The 24,209-nt window shown below is 39.3% G+C and overlaps 1 protein-coding gene across 4 annotated transcripts in view; it reads right to left on the minus strand.

Moving 5' to 3' along the window:
• The window catches only part of ERBB4 (erb-b2 receptor tyrosine kinase 4), a 1,123,927-nt gene extending 1,102,234 nt beyond the window's left edge, over positions 1–21,693 (minus strand). For all 4 annotated transcript variants that reach the window (XM_036858278.1, XM_036858280.1, XM_036858279.1 and 1 more), the window contains exon 1: positions 21,006–21,693. In XM_036858278.1, the coding sequence (XP_036714173.1) occupies positions 21,006–21,087 (82 nt within the window). In that variant the 5' untranslated portion in view covers positions 21,088–21,693. The remainder of the gene's footprint in view (positions 1–21,005) is intronic.
• Positions 21,694–24,209: the final 2,516 nt, after the last annotated feature.

Consider the following 24,209-nt stretch of genomic DNA (forward strand, 5'->3'; position numbering starts at 1 on the left):
ATTTATTACAGGTCACTGACATAATACAGCTATTTTTTAAATTAAAAAAAAAAGTTATATAGCATTATCTCACCTACTCGGGTATTTGAGAGGAATGTGCAGAGTGTTATTTAGTTATACAGAAATCTGCCAACCGAGAGACATCATCTTGCTTTGAGGGGCCTCCTGCTGGCAAACTGAGCAGCCCTGTTATTATAAGAATTAAAACGCTGCACACTGTATGGAAGAAAACATAACACAATCCTATAGTGTGAAGCTGTCTGGAATTTCAACCTGTAAAAATACATTATTCCAATAAGGACAAAACTTAGAAAACTTCAAAGTGTATCACAAATTGGGATTATCTATGTAGTTTCATTGTTCTCAGCTATGAGATACATACGTTATACATATTTAATGCATAGTTATATTATGTATAATATGACAATATCAGACCTACTTTGATCATAAACCAGTCTAATGCACTAATAAATTAATTGATACGGAATTGATTTTCTAGATAAGTACATCTCAGTTTGCAGTCTGAGAGACAGTGTCTATGCCTAGAAAAATAATCTTAAAAAACAGAATTCTAATCATTGTCTCTGATCTCAACTACAGATATGATAGCAATTAGTTCTTCCTCAATAATGCCCTCACTGCAAATTACATTCAAAAATGAATGTCATTTCTCACTTACACATTACATAATTTCATCTCAGAATTTCCCAAGACCCATCTAAGAGTCCTGGGAAATAACTGAACGTTTAATAGCATCAGGGCTAATAAATATACTTCAACATTTTCATACTTGTAAAAACTACAGAGCATAACACAATGCATTAAGAGAATTGCAGTGATGCATGGAACCAATGAGAATCAAAATATTTGTGTAAAAATAAACATTTGGGGCGCTACAAGGCTCCAGTAGGTACAATTTTGATCCTTGTTGTGAAGGACAACTTTGGCAATTCATTTATACTTCATTATTTCTAAAGAGTTGAGTGAATAGAGAGCTCAAGTTGTTACATGAACTAGTTCATGGTTGAAATACTGTATAGGAATAGGAGGGAGAACTGGCAAAAAGGAATTAACTACTGTGCTGAGGTAATATCTGCTAGCCTAGCCTCTAACTCCTGCTGGAGAAACAGTGATCACGGGAGGGGGTGGGGGGGAATATAAGGTCTTAGGACACGAATAGTTGCATGTCAAGCCCTAATCCTAGAGAAGATTTCTTTCACAAGTACTAAGACTATTCCAAATAGGGATCACAGTCAAAAGGGACAGCTGTTTATGACCTCCTCTGAAAATAGTTATTTGGGACTACCACTGCTGCCCTTCTTGCGTGTTCCCAAAATCATGTGCACTGATGTTCCTAATCAAGATTTCTAGTGGAGAGGAATGAAAAACCTATATAACCAGTTTTCCTAAATTTTATTTCTCAAAGTGCAAATAAATCCAGAGAAGCTTGCTATCCTTCCTCTTAGCAATATAACATAGTATAGATCATTCATCCCTGAATTTTTTTAAAAAGTACAATAAATGCTACTCAACTGGAATATTTTAACATTACTATTAGAAACATAAGAAATATGATTTAAACTATGAGTTACAAGGGGTTTTATGTAATATAGGTATAACAAAATTTAATCAAACAATGCATACAACTTCCCAACTCTCTTCTTGGAAAAGCTGCAAAACATCATGTTCTTTTTCAGGAATGTATTGATGGTGACAGTAGCTTTGGTGATATTAAAGCTACTGCATGAAATGATAAAGGGTAAATAAAATGGCTATTGGAAACTGGCCTCACTAAATCTGAGGAAAATAATTCATTTTAAAAATCAATAATTTTCTGCTTTTAAGCTGTATTCATTTCAGGCAGATATGTCCACAGACAACCCATTTTAGTATACTTGCAAAAGCTAAATAAAGGAACAAAATGATTTCAAATAAAACAAAATAAAAGTGAAAAATCCAAAGTGCTACACCCAGGTAAAGACTGTACATTAAATAGCACTGAAGGAAATGAGTGACACAATTAGAATCATAGCAAACTCTTCCTAATGTACAAGTGGAAAAGAGGAAAACTGCTTCCATATTTGGTGATAGGGGTTGGGGCAGGGGGTTAATTCATAAACACATGGAACCCTAACAAATCCTATAGTATTTAAACACAATAATGATACATTTTAAATAAGAAAGGCAAAATTAGTAATAAAACTGATAGAAACTGACTGCCCTTTCTAATGGGAAAGGCTCTCTAGACTGGTTTTTAAGTAGGATATTGACTGGCAGTGAAAGATTAAGACTGCTGTGTAAGAGGAGAATGAGTTGGTCCCTGATTCATGGATGCAGTTAGAACCACTCATGGGTGGAGGACAGCAGGGTCTAAAACAAAAGCCAGCATGGAGTGAGATAAAGGAAGGAGAGACTGGCTGAATGTTACGTGGTGGTCATTTCGTCTCTAGCATTTTCATTTACCCGTTCAATATCCCTGCTTCTCTCATAAACTCAGCATATTGTCTTTCTTTAAACTCAAACCTTGAATGTTAATTACTCTCATTTCCGTTACCTCACCACTGAATAGGACTAATCCAAATTACACCACCACATACCTGGTTAAAGGTTACCATAGTAACAACAATTGTCATTTACAGAATATATTCATGAAGTTTAATCTGCTTATGGTATCTTCATTTAAAATATATCAGGGCATCTTAATTGGATAAATATCCTTTAAAAATTTCTTTGATTCAAATATGCAGATAACACTTTTTTTCTCTAAATTTGTGATCAACCATAGGTTAAAGAGAATGTCATATTAATGATAAATAATAACAAAATCGATGGAGGAAAATCAGTGGTATTGACTTGGATTATAGTTTAATACTCCAGTTTCAGTCTGCATTTAAGAAAAAATTACAGTTGTATCTACATGAAATCTCAATCCCAAATTCAACACCTGCATCTAAAAATCATATAAAATTTAAGAAGATTCTGGCATGTGACAATTATTTTGTGTTACTATCTTCACATCTGAATTTTTAGTAATTTAACTGCTACATTAAAATGTCTTAATTGCAAGAGTATAACTCATAGTGTGTCCCAGAAAGTCTGATAGAACTTAATCACACATCCCCACTGTCTATATTATTCTGAAGCACCACCTGTCAGCTGAGCAACATAATGGCATGTGACAGAGCTTGTGAACCAAATTTCTATCTGTCTCTCAGTCTAAAGACAATAGCCTAAATAAAAAACATTTTTTTTTATTTCTTATGCTGTAATTCACAGCATCTTTGAAAGTTTCCAGACTGGTAACTAAGAGAAATAACTATTTTCTTGATCTAACTCACTGGCAGTAGGGAGGTTGAGGTTGTTGCCAGAAAGGAAGCAGTCAACTTTAGAAGAGCAAAAACTGCCCTTCCCATTAGTAATACTGTTTTGCGGTGTTCCAATGTTAATCAGCGAGTGAGCACAACTTGCAGAGCCCTGTGAATTAAAAACTTTTTGATGATATGCATAGCCTTTGATTCCTTAAATATCAAAATAAATGTATAAAAACCATGATAGAGGGAAAGAATTTAATAATCACAGCAATTTACAGACTGTCTTCTATGTGGAAAAATCTGTTTAGTATTCGTAGATAGATGTGAAGATTCTGCTCCAGCGTGCAGAAATTTTTCCAAAAATACATTCAGTCATACATTATATTAGTTGTGCCCTATCTTGAAAAGTTTAAATGGCTATAAAATATAACATAAAGAGTTATCTCATGAATTTGATTAAAAACCATTTTCTCTTGAAGGTGCTTTAAAAAACAATAAGGATGAAAGGACAGAGGACTTGAGTTTGCCAGGTAAACATAAATCTTTGGAACAAAACTGTCTCCCTAAGCTCTTTTTTTAATACCAAAACTGTAAAAAAAAAGAATATGAAGGAAAAATGATTTCAGAAAACTGCCCCTCACAGGGAGCCAAATTCTTTCCCAAATAGTCTACTTACAGTACTCATGCCTATTCATATACACAATGCTTCTGCAAATCAATACTGCATCACCTGTTTATAAACATAGGACATAGAACTGCTGTTCAAATTATGAGAAAGGGGAAGTCCATGGTCTGCTCATATTTAACATTTTGTAACTTTAACTGTATGATGCTTCTTTTTTTGCTTTTAACTGCCTTAGCTATCATACTACTAATACTATAGTGTACATAATGTAATTAACTTCTGAGCATCTATGTGATAGATACTGTTTTATATGTACTACCTCATTTAATCTTCATAAATATGAGGTTGATCTTAATATTAGATGCCCTTTTTAGATGAGAAAATTGAAGCTTAAAAAGATTAAGAAATTAACCCATCTTCACATGGTTAGTATGCAAACCTGGGCTATTTAATTCTTAAGTCCCTCTATTTAACCTCTACTTCAACTCTTTGCAATATTTCACTTGATATTATCGATTTTAAAAAGTGATTAAACTGGTTACTCTATTTGAAGTGTTATAAATGTACTGAAATTATAATGTGACAATAGAAAAGTAGCATATATTGTTAATATACTTGATCATGTTTCCAAGAGTTGCATATTCACAAATATACCTGGTTATTAACAATTATTACGGGTATCAAATAAAATAATTGTTAATGGCCTAAAATAGGTAACAAATGAATCTATATTGTCAATATCCTTCTTAGAGGTTTTAGTTTATTTTCTTATATAAAATATTGCAATTTGGACCATGGAAAATTGATAGTTAGGAGCTTAGGCATTGCTGATTGGCCACCTGCACAGATGTTTCCCATTTGGTAAATTATTAAATCTCTCTAAATTTCTGTTTCCTTGACTGTAAAATGAGGACAGTGGTGGCCACGTTGTGTAGACTAGTTGAGATATTGCATGAGAAGTGCTTTAGCACACTTCCTGACACAGTAGTCCTGTAGTAAGTATTAGATATTATGAGTTGTTGGCTTTTTATCAATGAAGAATTAGTTGTGTTGTATAGAAATTTATACCAATTAAGATTTAAAAAGCACACTACATAGTGAAAAGAGAAAAGTAAAACGTTGGACTGCTTGAGTCAGAGATACTGGGTAGATCCATGTAGAGATACTCAGCAGGCAGTAGCGACAGGAAGGAGGGGAGCTCTGGAGAGAGGTAAGAGCTCAGAATAACTTACACAGCGTTGAGATGGGGAAGGGATCCAGAAACTGAGACAAAAAGGTAATGAAGAGGACCAAGGCCAGAGAGAAGCTTGAGAAAGACTTGTTGAGTGGGTTATCTTCATTCACTGCCGCTTTAAAGATGGATAACCAAAATCTTAAGTCTAAAGTATACCCAATAGTAGCCAAGTAGATTGTTAGAATATTATCTCTGTTGAGAACTGACTCTGTGATCTTGGCCAGTTATGTCATTCTGAGTCTCAGTTTCCTTATCTTTAAAATGGAGTTAATACCGCCTACCATGCAGATTTTAGGGAACACTGGAAGTAATGCGTAAAAGTACCAGCACAGTCACAGTGCTCGCTGCAGAGGAAGCATTAAAATGGATATAGCCTGAGACAGGAGAGGTGGTAAATCAGAAAGACTTAAGGCAGAAGGTATATAAGGTATATAACAGGAATGCAGTTTTCATACCAGGAGAACCTAAAAGAATGTTAAAAGAATGGCAACAAAAGAAAAAAGCAAACATTTCATTTAGTGTAGATCTTACAGTATAGATACAAAATAGGTAGTAAAAGAGATGGAAATGTCAAAGGCCTTGAAGAAAAATATTTCCTAAGCAGACTGAGAAAGGTTTACTTTATTTGTAACCAACTGAAGCATGCGTACGTGCCTTCATCTTTTTATTTCCTTTTGATTTTTCAGTCCCTTTAGAAAAGTGCTTCTCTTTTGCTCTGATTTCTTAACACTTTACCCTCCACTCAGAACTAGAGGCCTATTTTTCTAACTTCCTGCCCTGCCTATGTCCTCACCTTCTTATATATGTTTCTCCCTCTGGTTAAGTTAAACCCAGTCTTATAAATACCTGCTGGCATAAACCCAGAAACACAATGAAACATTTGTATACTTTTATTCTGTATCATGTGGTTTTTACAATTGAGAATGATTTATTTGTGATAGTACATTACATTAGAGGTATGAAGGTCTAACGTAAAGACTACTGAGAAAAAATAAGAGCAAAATATTTTATATTTAAGGAAACCAAACTTTAAAATATCCTTCACATATCCACAAATCTATTAAGGACAGGTAGATGGTGAAAAGCATTTGGGTGGGAATCCCAGTCACAGAGACAGAGAGTGTGGCTTTCACTGCCTCTATTTTTCAGAGACCAGGAAAGGATATTTGGGCATGACGTGCTTGTGACAGACCCTCAGGGTGGGAAGGGCCCTCAGTGGCCACGGAACCCAATCCCTACTCCCAACATCACTGACCAGTTGTTCTTCAGCTGCCTCATTCATTCTTTATCATCACAGAAGAGGTTAGGTAAGACTTTACCACCCCACACACATGAAGGAACTCACCACCTCCCAGGACAGACCATTCCAACTTTGGGACGCTCTAACTGTGAGAAACTCCTTGATGGTGTTCAACCGAAATCTGACACCTTACAATTTCAAACAGCTGCTAATGTTTCTGTTCTCCAAGGCTACACAGAACAGTGCTAATCCCTCTTATGTGTAACAGCCCTCCAACTCTTGAAGATAGTTATCATGTCCCCTTCCCAAGCCTCCTCTTTTCCATGCCTGGCATCTCCTTCTTTCTTTAATCATTCTTCAAATGAAGTGGAACTACATTATTTTGTTGTAAATATAGTTTTCTTTGTAAAATAATAAATCACATGTCCAAATGAAGTTACCAAGAGTATCATAATTAAGCTGATATTCACAACTTCTTTCACAATATTACATTTTAATCATGTAAAAAAAATTTTAATTGAATGTTTTCTTATCCACCACAAATGAAAGGAGTATATGCGGTGCCCTCAAGGGACAGACTCATATCTTACGTGACAATACACACTCGTGGGGCAGCTGACACCTTGCCAGATAAGCTGTTCATTCTGATTAATAATATAAGCATGTAATATGTTTATTCCCACATAGTTATGGCAATCGCAAATTCAAATTGTTGTGATTCTTCAGCAGCCCAATTTAAAGACACACATCACACATCAGCACCTGCCTCACTCTCAGGAAAATTCACAGCATCTGCTTTATTTGAGTCCTTTGGCCTGCCTCATTCATATGATTTGCTCCTAGGTTAATTCAATTGCGAACCAGTGACATCCTGTCTATTGTTTTTAAGCCACTTCTTTCCAAACTTCAAGTCAAATCATTAGTACCTAAACTGTGATACACAACTTAGAAACATGCCTCCTTCATACCGGTTAATACTTAATGGCGGCAAAGTTAGTATGATACTGTTCACATTCCTATTATTTTAAAACACTTATGGCAAAATTTTTATTACGTGTAAGAGTAACATTCATAGTATTTAGTGACCATCCCAGCAAAAACACATAAGAATGGATCACAGTATATGCCAAAGCAGAGATCTGAAGGTCCCTGATTGTGTCAGATATTAATTCTTCAGTTGTTTGATCTGGGAAAGTCTGAGGGAGGGGTGCCAGGGGAGGGCTCTGGGAAAGCCGATCAGTAGGAATATATATATATATATTTTTTTTTTTTTTTTTTTTTTTATTTTATTTATTTATGGCTGTGTTGGGTCTTCGTTTCTGTGCGAGGGCTTTCTCTAGTTGTGGCAAGCGGGGGCCACTCTTCATCGCGGTGCGCGGGCCTCTCACTATCGCGGCCTCTCTTGTTGCGGAGCACAGGCTCCAGACGCGCAGGCTCAGTAATTGTGGCTCACGGGCCCAGTTGCTCCGCGGCATGTGGGATCTTCCCAGACCAGGGCTCGAACCCGTGTCCCCTGCATTGGCAGGCAGATTCTCAACCACTGCGCCACCAGGGAAGCCCGGAATATATTTTAATATTTTATCAAACAATAAAAGCATAAGGAACATAGCACTTGGATACTAGTCCTGGTAATGGAATATACTTTGTTGCTCATACCCTTACACAAAGGTTTCTAGGACTTTGAAAAAGCCAAACAAGTCTCAACATTCTTACTAGAAATAAAAAAGACATAAAAGTTATTTTTTCATATATTTGAGTAGGAAGCATTGAAAAGCATTTGATCTTGACCTGCTATGAAATCAAAGACGTCTTTAGCTTAAAACCTTCGTGTGCTATATCAGCATATATACAATTACTACAGACTTTAATCAAGAGAGAAGCTGTCTGAAAAAATTAACCTTGAAATAACCACTGAAAATATGATGAGATGAACAATTCATGAATATGAGAATTATTCTCTATAGTGAGCTTGATTATGGAGAACGCAGTCTTGAGCCATGACAAAGCTCTAGCAGGTATATAAATAATACTATAACTTTTTAGATACCTTTACAATACACTATGATAGAAAAGACTTTTGTGATGTTTTTTGAGATATTCTCAAACATGGATATTACTGTCCAAATTCCTGGGTTTTTCTAGGATCACGTTTCCATCAAGTGTTACATGTTTTATGACATTTTTTTCAGACAAGTTAGTCTCACTTAGGAATTCATTAAAATTTATTCTTTTGGATGATGACACTTTTTTACAAAGACCAAGATTTGGGTTTTTTTGTGTGTTTTGTTTTATAGCCACTTCCTGATAATTACAGTGGATCTCTTCCTGTTGGCTTATCCAGCAGATGAATGACTAGTTCCAGAATATGCATCTAACCACATACCAGATTTGAATCAGAAAATTGTCATAAAATGGGACTTCTTATTCACTCACAAATAGTCAAAATCCTTAAATATCCCAAGCCCAGTATATATGTCCGTGAAACAAAGATATTTTGGATGTTTTGACATATTTTATTTTCAGCAGACCTGGAACAATTGAAATATTTTTGTTTTTTCCCTTTTTCTCATTAATAAATCTACCTTCACAGTGCTCATCCTGCCAGTGAGAAATGTGGTACTTAACAGAAATTTATTTTTATACAGCCTATAAATGTTGAGTGAAAGCTGTTAAACTGTGGGAGACAAACTTCATCTGTACCTTTTCAAAGAGTGGCTGAGTCAGTTTGTAGGAGTGAAACAGCATGTATCAGATCTAAATTTGCTAAACAAAATTAGCTGCCTGCCATTCTGTTTGTCTTATCTCTTTCTCTGGCCCATGGTGTGCTAATTCTGGCCACAAGCAATATAGTAAGTACAGAAAAAATAATAAATGTCCTTTTCATCAACAGTTACATAAAATGTTTTGTCTATTTCAATTTATCTCAAAGTTTTTATATTTTCATATTTCATTCTGCACTTAAAAAAGAAAAGAAAAGAAAAGGAAAAGGCCACTAAAGAATTGTATCTGAATACCAATCACTTCAGTTTCCATTAATTCCAAGTACACTTTTAGAGGTTTCGCTATATCACCAGGGACAATGGGGCTGCTAAATTTGAAGTTAAAACAACTGGGAAATATTAACTGTTTAGCTGATATATTTACACAGTAAAAGTATGACTTGAAATACTAATCCTTTTATTGTTACTTAAATGTGTTAATATATTAGTAGTTAAAATATTACCAAATATCTGAGCTGAGTACTGATTTTAATTTAGATGCATTGTTTCATTCACAGCTAATAATGTCTATTGTAGTTAAAATGGTCACATTTAACATAGTCAGAGGGTAAAAGTCAAAGATAGATTTTTTTTTTAACTGTGCTAAATAACAAATGATTAAAAATTCAATGAGCTGTATTTCAAGTGGTAGGGCCTTAGTAATATAGTTTTTATATACCAAAAGTGACAAGATTCTTTTAAATCACAACATTATAAACCAACCATTATGAACTACAGAATTGCATAAGAGACAGCATTACATGACCCATTTAAAAAACATGGTATCAAGAAAATATATATATACCTGGATGAGGCATGTTCATATTCAGAGTGGAAATATTTTGAAAATTATCTCTACAGACTACATTATTTCATCCAAAGATATACTGAAGTGCTTTATAGTGTGATTTTACTCTTTATGACAATTTTTTTCTCAAAACAATGCATTCTTCTACATTAATAGTAGACGCTAGCTACGTGCAGTAGGAAAAAAAATTAAAAATTATATAATGACACCCAAAATTCACACTAAATGAGAAATAACATGACTTCTTAAAATGTATAATTTTCAAACATAGGCAGAAGTACCATAAAGTTTTTTGTAAAAGGCTTCAGCTTCAGAGCCCCTCTCTTCCATTGGTGCCTCCCAAGGACCTGTACTTAATTTGTATTTTTATTTCTGTATCGTTTTTTAAAGAGGTTCCCCAAACTGCATAAATGCAGGTCCCAACATCTTGGAAATGCCCCTGCTTTGAAGTTTTCTCAAGAAGACAAGGCTTATATGATGATTTCCTTAATACATACAACACACCACACACACACACACACACACATGCACAAAAAGACCTCTGGAGAATAGAAAGGATGAGGAGAAATGCAGAGTAATCCAAAGGAGGACTCCTCGAATGATAGATTTATTGGATAAGTTTCTTCAAATGGCTCCAGGGAAAGTATAAAGAGCTGTTGACCTGAAGGCAGAAGGATTTGGTGCGCTGAGCATCCTTTTCTCCCACAGTGGGGCAGGTAGAGGAGCCACGCCTTTCAGAGGGTCACTAGCTCCTGTGGCTGGAGAAGGCATGAAAGAGGAGGAGCAGCAGACGGCAGAGGCAGCTGGCTCAGAACACGGCAGACATGTAACTGCACCGACGGATGCACCAGTCAGGCTTCACCCTTACAAACTGCTTCTTTATATCTCTATTTCCTCGTTTACAAAGTAGGAACAATGATCCCTGACTCAAAGTTTCTTCTCAGGGATTCTTAAAGGAAAAACAATCAGGAAAGTTCTAAGAAATTTTTCAGACAGAGGTACTAATGTCTCCATATGCAATTTTCTCATTAATAGATTACTCTGCAGACTGTTAGGTAAGTTGTGAAGTTACATTAACTCTTTCAGGACGTTATAAATTAAGGTACACTTAGGGCACCACAGTGACCTAGAAAGGTTGACAGTTTCTTGGAATCTGATAACCTGAGAAGAAATGCCTGGAAGAGCATTTTCCCTGGTAGAATCTGACCAGGGAAAATCTATAAATACTATAATCATTTCACCAATTTTCAGAATGCAGAGTGAATCATCTAAAAGAGTAGCTAAGAGAATCCCAGTCACCTCTCATACAGTTATGCTGCAAGTATTTCTTTTATAGGATCCTTTTCAAATGGGAGGCATATATCTAGTTGTCTATTTTAAGATACTGAGAAATCTTAGTATTAACAAAGTTTTGTTATTACATACATCTCGGAATAGAAAATGCCACATTCTGTCTGGAACCCTTTTTTCATGAAATCCTTATTAGCATTTCTCTGGAGGCAAATTCCTCCCAAGAGTTCGGAAAAATCACTTAATAACATATTTTTTTATATTGTGTTTCACTGGTCTCATCTGTCCTTCTTTAAAAGAAAGGGGAAATCTAGCATCTTGAGCTTCTTATATGTCCTCCTCAGTGCCTAACACAGTCCTCAAACACACTGATAGGTCAGTACATGTTTACTGGTTAAACTGATTAAAATTTTAAAATAAGAGATAAGTAAGAAAAGCAAAGTAATGGTCACATAAAAATAGTATGCTACAAGATAGTTACATGTTTAAGAATGGTATTTATATATCTTTAACTCACCAAAAATAAAACAAATATACTTGGTACCAAATTATGAGCAGACTCTAAAAATGGGAATGAGGACAAATGATATACTCTTGGAAACACTCCATTGAAAGAAATACCCTAGGAAGCTCAAGAAAGCAACTAAGGAAATTCCCAAGGTAAACATGTCTAATATCTATTATTAGGAATTCTATAATTATGTTTTTAAAACAGCTTACTTTGTGCACTTATATGGTTTAATTATAAATAATAACCATCCGTGAATGAGCTTAAAATTGTTTCAGCAAATGTATGTTATTCTTTCATTTAAAAAAATATTTTTAAAGAGCTTACCATGTATGTGGCACCTCATTAGTCTCTGCAGGGTTTGATAAAAATGTTTGCTCTTAAAAAGTTAAAACTATAGAATGGTTTAAGATTAAATGCAGATAGGTGGTACAGATAACGATTATAGATTAGGGTAGCAAATGAAGGAAAATCTAATGAAGAGGTATGATTTAATACAGAACTGGAAAGATTCAACAGTTTGGACAGGGAGGGCAACCAAGGGAGCCATGAATTCCAGGGAGAGGGGTCAGCAAAAGGAAAGACAGCAAGCAAGGCTCTGGAATACTGACTAGGTCAGCCTGGTTCTTAGACAGAATACATCTTAAGAAACTCTTAAGACTGGATCAAAAAGGAAACTGAAGACTATTTTAACAGGCTTTGAACTCTGCAATGGGAATCCATTGAAGGCTTCTGAATAGAAACTAGGATAATAAAAGTATTATATTAGCAATGGTCATCTGGCAGTGACAAGAGGAAGTCTTGGAGGTAAAAGGACATCGAACAAGGGGATGAGTAAAGAGGATCTTGCAGTAGCCTGCTCTGAGTTTTTAATGACTTGATGAGGTCAACAAAAGTCTTAGGGAATAGATTTTAATAAGCCATGCAATCACATTTCCTTTGGGGGGAAAAAAAAACTTGTTTAACTGCTCTAGTTCTAGATAAAATGATCAGACAACAGGAACTCTTAAAAATGAAAGTGTGTGTCTAAAAGAAATATTATTCTGTTTTATTCTTATTTGGTTTTCATAGGTTCCCATAGAAAAAAAAAAATCTCATATTCTCATATCCTCTAAGCCTACAGGGAAGAATAGGAAATAATGACAAAAAAAGTTTTTAGTAAAAGGAGAGTTCGCTTAAAGCAAAATGCCATCCATGACTTCAATTAGGCATCCCCTGCTAGTGATGGGGACCCATCTTGAAATAGAGGATTGCATAACTTATTACTCAAGCTATAACCATACTAGACATAGTCATAGAACCTAGAGAATCTGTTGTCATTTTTTCACTCCTAACCAGCCATGAGATATCCTCAGCACATCATAGAAGACCAGCAGACACATTTTTTGAGAGCAGGTTTACAATCCCCATTAGTATCCTAAAAGCTTAAAACTTGGATGTCCACCTAACCCATGTGCATATGGGACTAGACATAAGTAAAGGTCAGAAGAGTAGTAAAGATATGGTAGGTAAAATTTATTATTTACAAGTCTGATCTTTTTGGAAAATAAAGGAGTGCTTACTGCACCCTTCATTTTCTTCTCTCTAAACACTTTTAGACAAAGTTCCAAATGAAATATAGAACATTCATAGAGCCTTGATTCCTATTACTTTAACTCTCTGGATTGAGAAACTGAGTCTTATATATTCTTATTCGTGTTTAGTATGCTTCAGTAACCCCCACAATATTGGAAATAACATGATTAACAGTAATGATCCTGAGCTAGCTCTCAAGGGAGAAGTTTAATGATACTGCAGAGGACGTTTCCTCGTGCCTATGTTAACGTTTTACAGAGGGGGACCCATTTTTATCGCAAATTCCTAACAGGAAGTGACTCTTCCTGCCAAAACAGGTTTAAACCTCCCTTCTGTCACTATCCCCCATGAGAATGCTGATCATGTCCGAGAAACCTCTGGCGCTTTAGAGAAGTCAGGGACAACCAGAGAGAGTTAAGGTTAAATCAACAACATTCAAAGTCACAAGGACCAGAGGCAGCATCTTGCAGAAGCCAACTAGAAGGAGGCAAATGCACCACAGAAGTAAATTTATAAAGTCTTAGTACTTAAAGCTTAGCTTATGCACTTGTGCAAAGAATAACTGTGATCCTAGTAGGGCCTGAAGAAAGATGAGGACCCAACAAGATCAGTGGTTAAGATAAAGAACCTTGCATCTAAGGATGGGCCTGGATCAATCTGAAGTATTCCCATGGATTTGCTAGTTAAGGATCCCAAGCAACTAACTGGTCATGAAGAACCCATTGTTTACCCTTTATAATCCATTTTCTTAAAGCATGCATACTACTTAATACAGAATGAAGAAATAACCATTCTCTACTTATGGGTCATCTTCACAAAGTCACAGGTAAAAGAAACTCTTGAAGGCACTGTTATAAACAGATACTACCATCGGCAACACTTACCTGACTTTCAGGGTCAAAATTCTACGTCCAGAATAGGCACTACCAGGTGAATAGATCATCTTACAGAACTACACCTTAACAAAGTTTGCTATATTTCTTTAATCTTAAGGTGCTGTAAATTATAAATGCAATCAATGATTATTCTTAAATATAAACTAAAGATGATGATCCTACAGTCTTCCCCTTGAAAAGAACTTCGCAGTCTGATAATTAAGCCCATGGCTCCAATCCATTTGTTTTCATTCAATCCTCCAATACTCTTTAAAAATAACCCAACCTTAAACTTTATTCTTTTTTTTTAAGTGTCTGCAACTTTTCAAGTACTTCTGTGTACGTTAAAATGATAGGAGTGTTGGGAACTGCCAACTAATTTATATTACCTAACTTCTCTGGGCTCCCAGTTTCCTCAGCTAGAAAATAAAAGGTGTGGACTAGATGAGTGGCTTTTAAATAGTGCTAGATTTCTGTAAAGCCAGCGCAGGAGAGTAGACACCAGAGTGGGAGAAAAGTGGGAGAGTGCCAAAGGCAGGGGGCACAAAGCTGGCTTCTCGACGAAGCTTTAACAAAAGACTTCTCCTTTCACCCTTTTACCTGTTTTAGATACCAGGGTTACACACATAAATTCACTTGAAAAAAAAAGAGGTTCCTTTATAAAAATAATTGAAAACCAATGCATTTCTTTTTTCTAAAAAGTCTATTCTTTTTCTGTCTAGCTGAATCATTAAAAACATTCAAGATGTTAACTGTTTAAGCATTACTTTCAGCTCTACTGATAGAGATGAGGAAATTGAGACACAAAGCAAGAAGTCTAACCTAAGATCACAGAGACAATGATTGTATGACCAGAATCTAATTCCCCTAATTTCTATTCTGCTGCTTTATTCTGTAGCATTCCACAACAGCAGGGCTGCTGCTGCACTACTGATAGCTCAGGCGTGCACCATTCCCATTAAATTCTATGTGGCTGCCGCCCCCTGGAGTTGTGCCAAGCAACAGGCCTGCAAAGCAATCACGTATTTAAAATGAAAATAACTATAAAACAATTACTACCTGCTCAAAAAAGCAGTTTAGAATTAGGACCCCAAATACCATATATTTCACCTCTATGTTATAAAAGTGAGACAGTTCTCTTCCCTCTTGAAAAATTAGTACAAATAGAAAGCACCAGTTGAAGTGTCAAATATTACAACAAGAAAGTGGCTTTAAAGCTTTGATTAAAGCATTGGAAAATAGGTCAATTTATTTAATAAACATGTCAGAATTATCAACAACTCGGAAAAACCCAAATAAGACAAAATCTAAAGAGACCATAGAGCAATTCGGAAAAGTAGTATTTTGGGGAAATGGCCTTCAAATACAAATTCTTTAGACTTAATAATCTCTTTATTTCCTTTAGGCAGGTGCTCTTCTGACAGCAATGGTCTGTTAGAGAGCTTACATTATGTTTATTAACATATGTGTTCATGTTTTAAATATATCAACCAACTCATTACTGGGATGTATCTCAATATCACAGAAGGCTTTAAAGCCATTTTTCAGAAAAGGGCTATACAGTGGAGAAATAGAGAATGCATTACATGCATTTCCCCCTCAGGCATGCAAGCCAAGTCACAAAGACATGGAGTGAGTTGCTCAAGGTATTAAAAAGAAACTGGAGGAACGATGTCCCTACAATATAGAAATCCTGATTTGAACCACCTGGCTATGTCCTGTGTCACACTTAGTCACACAATAGGTAGGCAAAATCTCCTTCAAATTACGTAGAAAAGCTACAGTTTCAGGAAACACTGATCTAAGATCTTTTCTATTTAAAAAAATAAAATAAAATTGAGGGATTATTTGTCATTATAAACTGTAAATTTCAGCCAGTAGGAATACTAGAAGGCATGAAAAGTAAGGTTTTACTTTAACTGTCTAATATTTATATTAATTCAGGAAATGAGTACTAGATAAAGACGCAATTTGGTTCCATATGGTCAAATGTAACATAGTAGAACATTTCTAAAATGATATAACCTGGAGAAAAGTTTATAATTTGATTAAATTCTGCCCTGCAACCATACTCAGTAGATCACTGTCAAAGATAACAGTGGAATATGCTTGACAATTAACTTTTGTAGAACAGCTATAGTCTTAAACATTCATAAGCTAATTTCAAGGTAAATATTAACATCTCGCCCTATAAAGCAGTATCTCTTAAAGGGGTGAAATCAAACAGCAAGTGCCAAAAAGTCTGCAGGTAAGAGAACATCTTTTTTGATCATTTGCTTCCTTTATGTTAGAGGCACTTACAATTTACACATGGATATCCAACAGCAGCAGGACACCGTAAAATAAAGCAAAAACTTGTTGCTATTGTTAATATATGCTAAATTTTTTAAATAACTGGATTGAAATAATACTGAAAACGATACCACTTTAAAACACTGCCATGTTTAAGACACACTAATTCAATTTATTTTCTAAAATGTGCACCTTACATAGTCATTAATCTCAAGGTGGCTCTAATCACAAGGCTTCAGAGCATATTTAGATAGAGCACATTTCCTTGCATCCCTAGCATCTTTTAAATGGCAGCAGTCTACCTCCCTTCTTTGGTCAAGAGGGCACAGGAGGGAGAGAGAAAGGGAAAAGGGGACTTCTCTGTAGAAAGATTTGGCCTTGGAGTCAGGGTTTTTGAGATGTGCTAGTGATCTTGGATCGATGCCTTTTTATTTTCTTTCAGGAATAAATCTGAGCAATGGAATGGCTTGCGATTGTCCAGCCAACCAGCCATATCAGATTTATCAGAAAGAAAGAATGAAAACTGGCTCAGAGGACTCCTGCAGTGCCTGAGTGGCAGGTTGCTGGGAAAGGCACACACAAAAAGAATATCCTTAGTGATGATGTGGAAAACATATATTCATATGTGTAAACTCAATAAATAATAAGACGTAAAAAGGAATCTATAGTAATGGAAAAGGTAAATGCATAAGACAGATGATAAATAGAACTTCTATTTAAGAACCAAAGGGATGAAAGCTCATGAATACTAGATATTTGAATCCACTTTAAGGAGAAAATATGATTTTTCCTCAAATGAATGCAAACTCCAAAAATCAGCCAATGCAAACTTAGTGTTCTCAGGTTAGAGCAAAAAATACGTAAATCTTCCATGAAGGGCATGCCCTGGTAAATATTCTAATGCAATTTCTTAATTAAGACACATATTCAGTGACTAAATGAAAATTATACATATAAAGGAGTAAGTACCCTGATTTTCAAAAAATTTGACTTTCTATGCATGTATGATTAAAAAAAAAAAAAAGGAGTCTGTTTTGAGAGAAAAAAATCAGAAATCAAGGAATCATGACACAACCAGAGTCATTCAATTTTATCATATCAGTCCACATTATGGTATATTCAAGTGATCTGCAGTCACAATACGTATAAATTTATTTGGAAGCATTCTGAAGAAAAAAAATTATACCTTAGTCTAAAAAGGCTCCTTTTACATTTATAAGAATTTCAAAATTGAAAGAAAAAAAGGGAAACTGTACCCATGGGTGTGCTTACAGTAAATACATGTAGGGAGAGAACTGATTTTTTTTTAATTATATTGAACATCTTTTCATCATTTAACTAAGTTTTATTAACCTTTTTCTTCTCAAATATAAAAAAAAAACTAATTTTGGAGATATATCTTAAATACATAGGAAAAATGTATGTTCTTTTATAGAATGAAAAGCAGGACCTAGTTACTTGCAAATAAAAAAATGGGAACTGAACTTGTTCATATCTACTAAGGTATGTAAGAGCATCACTTCAGTACTACTACATTTACATACATATATTGTACTTCAACACAAAGGTGATACTGATTATTTTTCCATCGTACCAGGAAGACAGAAATTTTGGAATTCTTTTTGGTGGTAAAGGCTTTATAACAGCCACAAAGAGGGCCTTTGACTATAATATTTCTAGATAAAATAAATCACTGGAAATGAGACAAAGCCCTTCAGAATTACTATCAAAAAAAAAAAAACTGTCTTCTCTAAAGTTGATTTTTTTTTTCCAAGCAAAAGAGGAAAAATAAAAACAGGTCCTCTTCAGTTACAATTATTTTAATAAATATCTTAGATCTATACAACAGAATCCTGCCCCTCCCATATTTTTATTCTGTTCACATAGAGCAGTAAATAAGGTGCATTCCTGCTGCTTCTTAAGAAATTAGCATTTCAAAAATATGCCACTTTCCCCTGAACTCCAAGCGTGTCTAATAATGCGAGAAGCAGATTGTCTTCCCTCGTTTCCTTAATTTGTTTCATCTAAAAGCAATTCACTCAACATCTTGTCGCCCTCTGGCAGCTTAGTTTACTTATCCGCACTTAATTTCTCGTTTGGACCAAAACAAACTCCTCCAAACTGCTACTGACTGCTAACCGCGAGAGGGGAGACACGCAATATGTATTTACTTGGGAACATACAGCCATAGGTACGTAGCCACGAACACACGCAGAGCCTCACTCATACCCCAGAATGTAAGTTGGTTTTCTAAAAGCACTACATTAAAACCAGCTGAACTTTCCCTGCCAGGTGCGGCAGGGCGGGGGTGGGGAAGAGCAAAAAAAAGAAGTCCCGGGGGCATTTGCAGTTTCCAGTGGATCACCTTAGCGTGCGTGTTGCAATTACACCAGGGATGCACCCGAGAGCTTTTCTTTGTGCGGCCCTTTCATCTAGATCACTTTGTGTTTCGAACAAGGGAGGCTCGCCTTTGTGCCCCCAGAATTTCAAGTACAGAGTCAGACACGGAACAACAATGGCACGCTAATCCTCGCGCACTAAATGGGCTCACTTGTGGGCCTGACAATTCACGCGGGGAAGCGAGAAGCGACCAGCGAGGGCGCGAGCCGGTGTCGCCTGAGACGGGGAAGAGGACAGCTGCAGAACTAATTTGGATTACATTCCTTGCAGAAATTCTGAAAAGGGCTTTTCGGCATAGCTCAACCCCGAGCCGCACAGTTAATACCAAATTGCTGCGGACTCGGAGCCGGGTCCCCCAGCGGCTGAGGCTGCACCAGACGGCCCCCAGTAGGTCTCCTTGCAGAAATTCCTCTCGGCTAAGCTTGCGTGTCAGTCGCAACTGCTTTTGAATGGGTCAATGTGCATAATCAACCCATTGAGGGGAAATATGAAGGGACTCCGAGTGGGGAGGGAGATAAAAAAGGGATGTATCTAAGAGGCCGCTTGGAATCTCAAATCCGTGTTGCTGTAATTCCGGAGGTGGCTGGAGCTCGGGACCTGGTATGCATAAAGAATTTCGGAGTAATTGGGAGGGTGCAAACGTCCAGTACAAACGGCGCACACTGTGCCATTCGAAGGTCATTTTGAGAGGCTCGAGGATTGTAACTTGTTATTTACTAGGCGAGGAGGGGGAGGCGGCGGGGGCGGAGCGGGAAAACTACAGCGCGCTGTTTTCTTGGTGAGGTCAGAAGGACACCCTCCGGGGGCCTGAAGCTCTCCCTCTCGCCACTCCCGTGGGCTTTATCTTCTCTAGCTGCCTCCCACGCTCCCGCGACCAGCCCCGGATGGTTCCGGAAATCTCCCCGGCTCTCCAAAAGGCCCCCCTTGGCCGCGTCAGTCACCCGTTTCTCTCAGCCCTTTCCTGTCCCACTTTCATCCCCAGGAAACTCAAGTGTCAGAAACTTTGAGCTCCCTCGCCCTGCAGGTGCTGTCACTGGCCCTGCGGGCCGCGGCGCGCCGAGCGCGCCGCGCTGCCTCTCCCGGGGTCAGTGAGCCTCCTGCCGGGCGGGGGCACCGGGGCGCGAGCTCTCCGGCCGACAGTTGCCGCGCACCCAGCGCAGCCGCGCCCGCCTCGGGTTCAATCCGCGTGACGGGTCGGCTCGGCAGCCGCGCCCGGCAGTAAACAGAAGTTGGAGGGACTCCGGCCAATAGCAAGTTGAACTACAGGAAGAACTCTTCCTGGAGCCAAACTCAGAAACCGACGGGAAGGCCGGGCTCCCGGCTTAAGTATGTCAAGCCATTTTTTTTTTTTTTTTTTTTTTTTAAGCGGTCAGGCAGGCAGGCAAGGAAGCGCCCCTCTAGTCAATGGGGGCGACGGCTGGGCACGCTGGCCGAAGAGGCCTAGCGTTGTGGGCCCCCGGGCCGAGGCGCGTCCTCCCGCCGCGCTCCGGCTCCCAGGCTGGGCTCAGGGCGGGTTTGACCCCGCAGGCTCGGGCGGCCGAGGGCGCAGCGGCCGCGGGCAGCACACGCAGGTGCAAAGCCGGCTCTCTCGGAACCGCTCTCGCCACAGCCCTTCCGCTCAGCGGAGCCCAGCTGCCACCGCCTCGGGACCCCCGTCCTTCCCCGGCCCCGGGCGGGGAGCGCTTCTCGGAGGCTTCTTCCCTCGGGGGGCCCGGACCCGGAGAGGAGCGTCTCCCCTGACTCCGGCTTTGGGTCTCCCACGTCCTGCACAACGGGCGCCACCAGAAGGGATCCCGCTTAGGGAGGCTCACAGAAAACGCGCGAGAAAGAAGCGGGTGAGAGAGAGAGAGAAAAGGGGCGCAGAGTGATTTTTCACGATAACTAAACACAGGCACACGCAGAGGGTAAGTTTGGGGACAGAAAGAGAGTCGCACGAAACCCAAGGAAGAGGCTTGGATGGAGTGATCCCTCCACGCCCCGGAGCGAGCGTGTCTCCGGCTGGGCGAAGGGGGCGACGGAGCCACCCGGCACAGCTCTGCCGGCGGCCGCAGGGTCAACCGCGGGAGCGCGAGAAGGACCGCGACCCACCTGACTGAGAAGCGCTGGGCTGGACGGTCCCCGCCGCCACGAGAAGGCTCACCCAGACCCACAGTCCTGTCGCCAGCTTCATTTTTTGGAAGTCTCAGATCCCGTGCTGATAATTACATGTCCAAATGGCATATCCCCTTTCGGGCACACGGAGGAGATCCCTCAGCCGGGCGCGCGTGAGGGTGCGAGGGGGACTGGCGCGCGCGGGGCACCGGCTCCGAGCGCGGGCGACCCAGTCCGCGCCCGCGGGGCCGGGGCCCGGCGGAGCGGGGGCAGAGGGTGCGCGTGAGCGTGCGCGCGGGTGGGAGTGGGCTCGAGTGTGTGCGCGTGGTGCTCCTGGTCGGGCCGGACAGCTATTTCCCCGGGTGAGCCTCCGCTTTCTCGCTCCCTCCTCACTTTCTCGCTCTCTCTCCCTGGTTGGTCAACAATAAAAAGCAAGGGTTCGGAAAAGGGTTTCCAAAAAAAGTTGATTGCAAACAGGCGGTAGCTTTCCGGCCTCTCCCCCCAGCCGGACTCTGTTCGGCTCCCTTTTCAGTTTCCTCGCACCTCCAGTCCAAATTGGGAGGAAAGGGAGGGGTGGCGGGGAGAAGCTGCTTGCTTCACCCGATCCTGTCCTTCTTTCCTGTCAGCTTTCCTCACACTTGTCCGGCGGCTGCTGTAATTAAAGCTCCGAGCGTCATTTCCAACGCTCCGCCGTCTCCAGCTGCAGCCCCACAGAGAAATTAATAAGACTCGGTCCGGGAGGGGGGGAGAAAAAGAAAAAAAAACGGTGTGGGGGGTGGTGGTGAGTAAAACAACCCTCCACGCAATCAGGCTGGCTCGGCTCAGCCGCGCAAACCCCGCCCCCAATCCGACCCAACTAGCCACGCCTTCTCCCCCAAAGGGAAATCTTATTGGTTCAGCCACTCCCCAAAATCTTGGGCCTCGGGAGTTGGGAAAACACCTGTCCGGGAGCGGGAGCCTGGTGGTGGGGCGGGGAAAGCTGGATTTAATAGGCTCACCCGAGGCCACCGACTGAAACAGAGGCCCCCAGACAGCTGGCCCGCAGAGTGCGCAGACGTGCTTACAGAAAAGATTTTTTTTCTTTTTTAGACAAGAAAGTCACCACGGTGCTCATCCACAGACAGGACTTGCCCTAGAAATAGAAGAAAACACTGCTTCAGTCATAAAACCTACCCCCCCTTCCTACTTCCTCATGCTTCACACTCAGAAAGTAGTGTGAAGGGAATCTAAGCACCCGTCTTTCCCCAACTATACAGTCTCTCCCACCCTTCCCACCCTCCCAAACTGACCAAACTAAAATTCCACGTTTGTAGAGCTGCATCCTTAGATTTTTAGACTTTACGGGTCATTTCCTCTTTCCCTTGGACTCTAGAACAACGTGGTTTGGGGTTCATTCCCATGAAGCAGATTCTAGTCCAAAGCTACAAATTTGGTTCTAAAGGCTAGAAATGGTCCCAGGCCTGAGCTGTTCCGTCTGAAATAACTTAAGAAGGCAATGTCAGGACATAACCAACCTCACATGATTAGGTTTTTTCTACAGTGGACCCGGCTTTAGTCCCCTTCCATGTTCTCACTCAGCCAGTTCACACTCCCCAACCCCCAGAGGTCATTGCTAGCTACAGGAGTTTCTGGACTAAAATATCTGGGATTGGGTCATATCATTGTACAATATCCCTTGCTTTTTACAGCTCTGAAACTGTACCCTGGACAGAGGCCAGAACCTCCTGAGGGTAGGAGGGGAGGTTATTGGTTTGCTATTTGCACAGGCGTTCTATGTATGAATTCTTTTCCTTTTTCAGTTTCTCTAGAAACAGCAAATACATAAATAAGAAGTATCAGGGGAGCTTAAAAATTAAGCCACCCTGCCTCCTCACTCATCATCTGAGACCTTCCTATTCCTCCCCCACATCTTTTATCTATAGGCTTGTCCCTTAAGAATTTCCATGGAGCTAGAACACAGAGAAAACGCAGCTTCATCCCAGAGGCCTGAAGCCTTCCCCTTCTTAGGCAAGTAACAGGCACAGAGAGCAGGCCAAACAAGCTGAGCATGCTGCTTTGCCCAGAGCAGCGTAGGGCCAGGAAAAACTAAGCCTAGAGCAGGTGACAGTGACTTAACCAGAGTGGTACTGATTGCAGCAGAAGTGTGCACACTGTTCTTTGGGATTATCTACGCTGTCTTTTATCACCCTCCCCCCTGTTTTTTCTTTCATTCAATCTCTTTTCACTCCCCTTTCCTTAAATCCCCTTCTGTTTTTTTATGATGACTCTCAAACACCTCTCTTCCATGAAAGCTACTTCTTTGTAAAATTTCCATCTGTCCCCAGAAAAGCAACTTAAGTGATTTTTTTTTAAGTATTGCTTTTGGAAAAGTTTAAATTTATGTATTAGAATTGTCCTGTTTCTGATAACAATTATTTTGTAAGAAGTGAAGAAATAGATTGTGTATTTTAGCTTAAATCGAGGGAAAAATTAAATACTATGGATATGTTAAGGTTTTTTTCTACTTGTGTCCACTGTGATAGTTTTTACTCCCCCATCAATTTTATAGCTCTTTTGTGGCAGGCACTCTCCTGTACACCTTGGTTTCAATCACACATCTAAAATAATTCTTGGCAAAAGAGAGATTTCAATTAATATTCATTGATTAAAAATTGGTCTATATTTTTTTAGGTGCTAGACAGCCTATACAAGGTATCCACCAACTACATTACCTGACACACCCATGATTTGCTTCTAATTCTAAATTTGTTCTGCCTAGATCCCATTTTCCTGGTTCTAACTGATTGAAACAATGATTGATACCTGGCCAAAGTTGGGTATCTGACCACCAGCCTATAAAATGAATTGGCATGAAAGCCCTACTCAACAAAAGCATCCTACTCAACGGTGACTGGTGTACTCAGAGTCTAGCTCAAATAATTTGAATATGAGACCCCAGAGATTTAGACAGGAAGGTGGTACCCCGTGTGGGCACACTGGAAGAGTGAGAAAGTAGAAGCCATGAGCTAGAGTCAAGAATTAATTCTTTCTGTGTCTGCTTTCATTTGCTCCCCATCTCAACTGAGTCATTCTAAGTTGGACCACTCAGAATACCAAGTAAGACCAGTCAAAATGCCTTGGTCACTACTGATCAGATGAGAGATAGTCAATCCCACGGAATCTCTTCCCTGAGATTTTTCTGCAAGGGGAAGAAAGAATTTG

The sequence above is a fragment of the Balaenoptera musculus genome, chromosome 7, assembly GCF_009873245.2.
Source record: "Balaenoptera musculus isolate JJ_BM4_2016_0621 chromosome 7, mBalMus1.pri.v3, whole genome shotgun sequence".
In the NCBI taxonomy this organism is placed as follows: domain Eukaryota; kingdom Metazoa; phylum Chordata; class Mammalia; order Artiodactyla; family Balaenopteridae; genus Balaenoptera; species Balaenoptera musculus.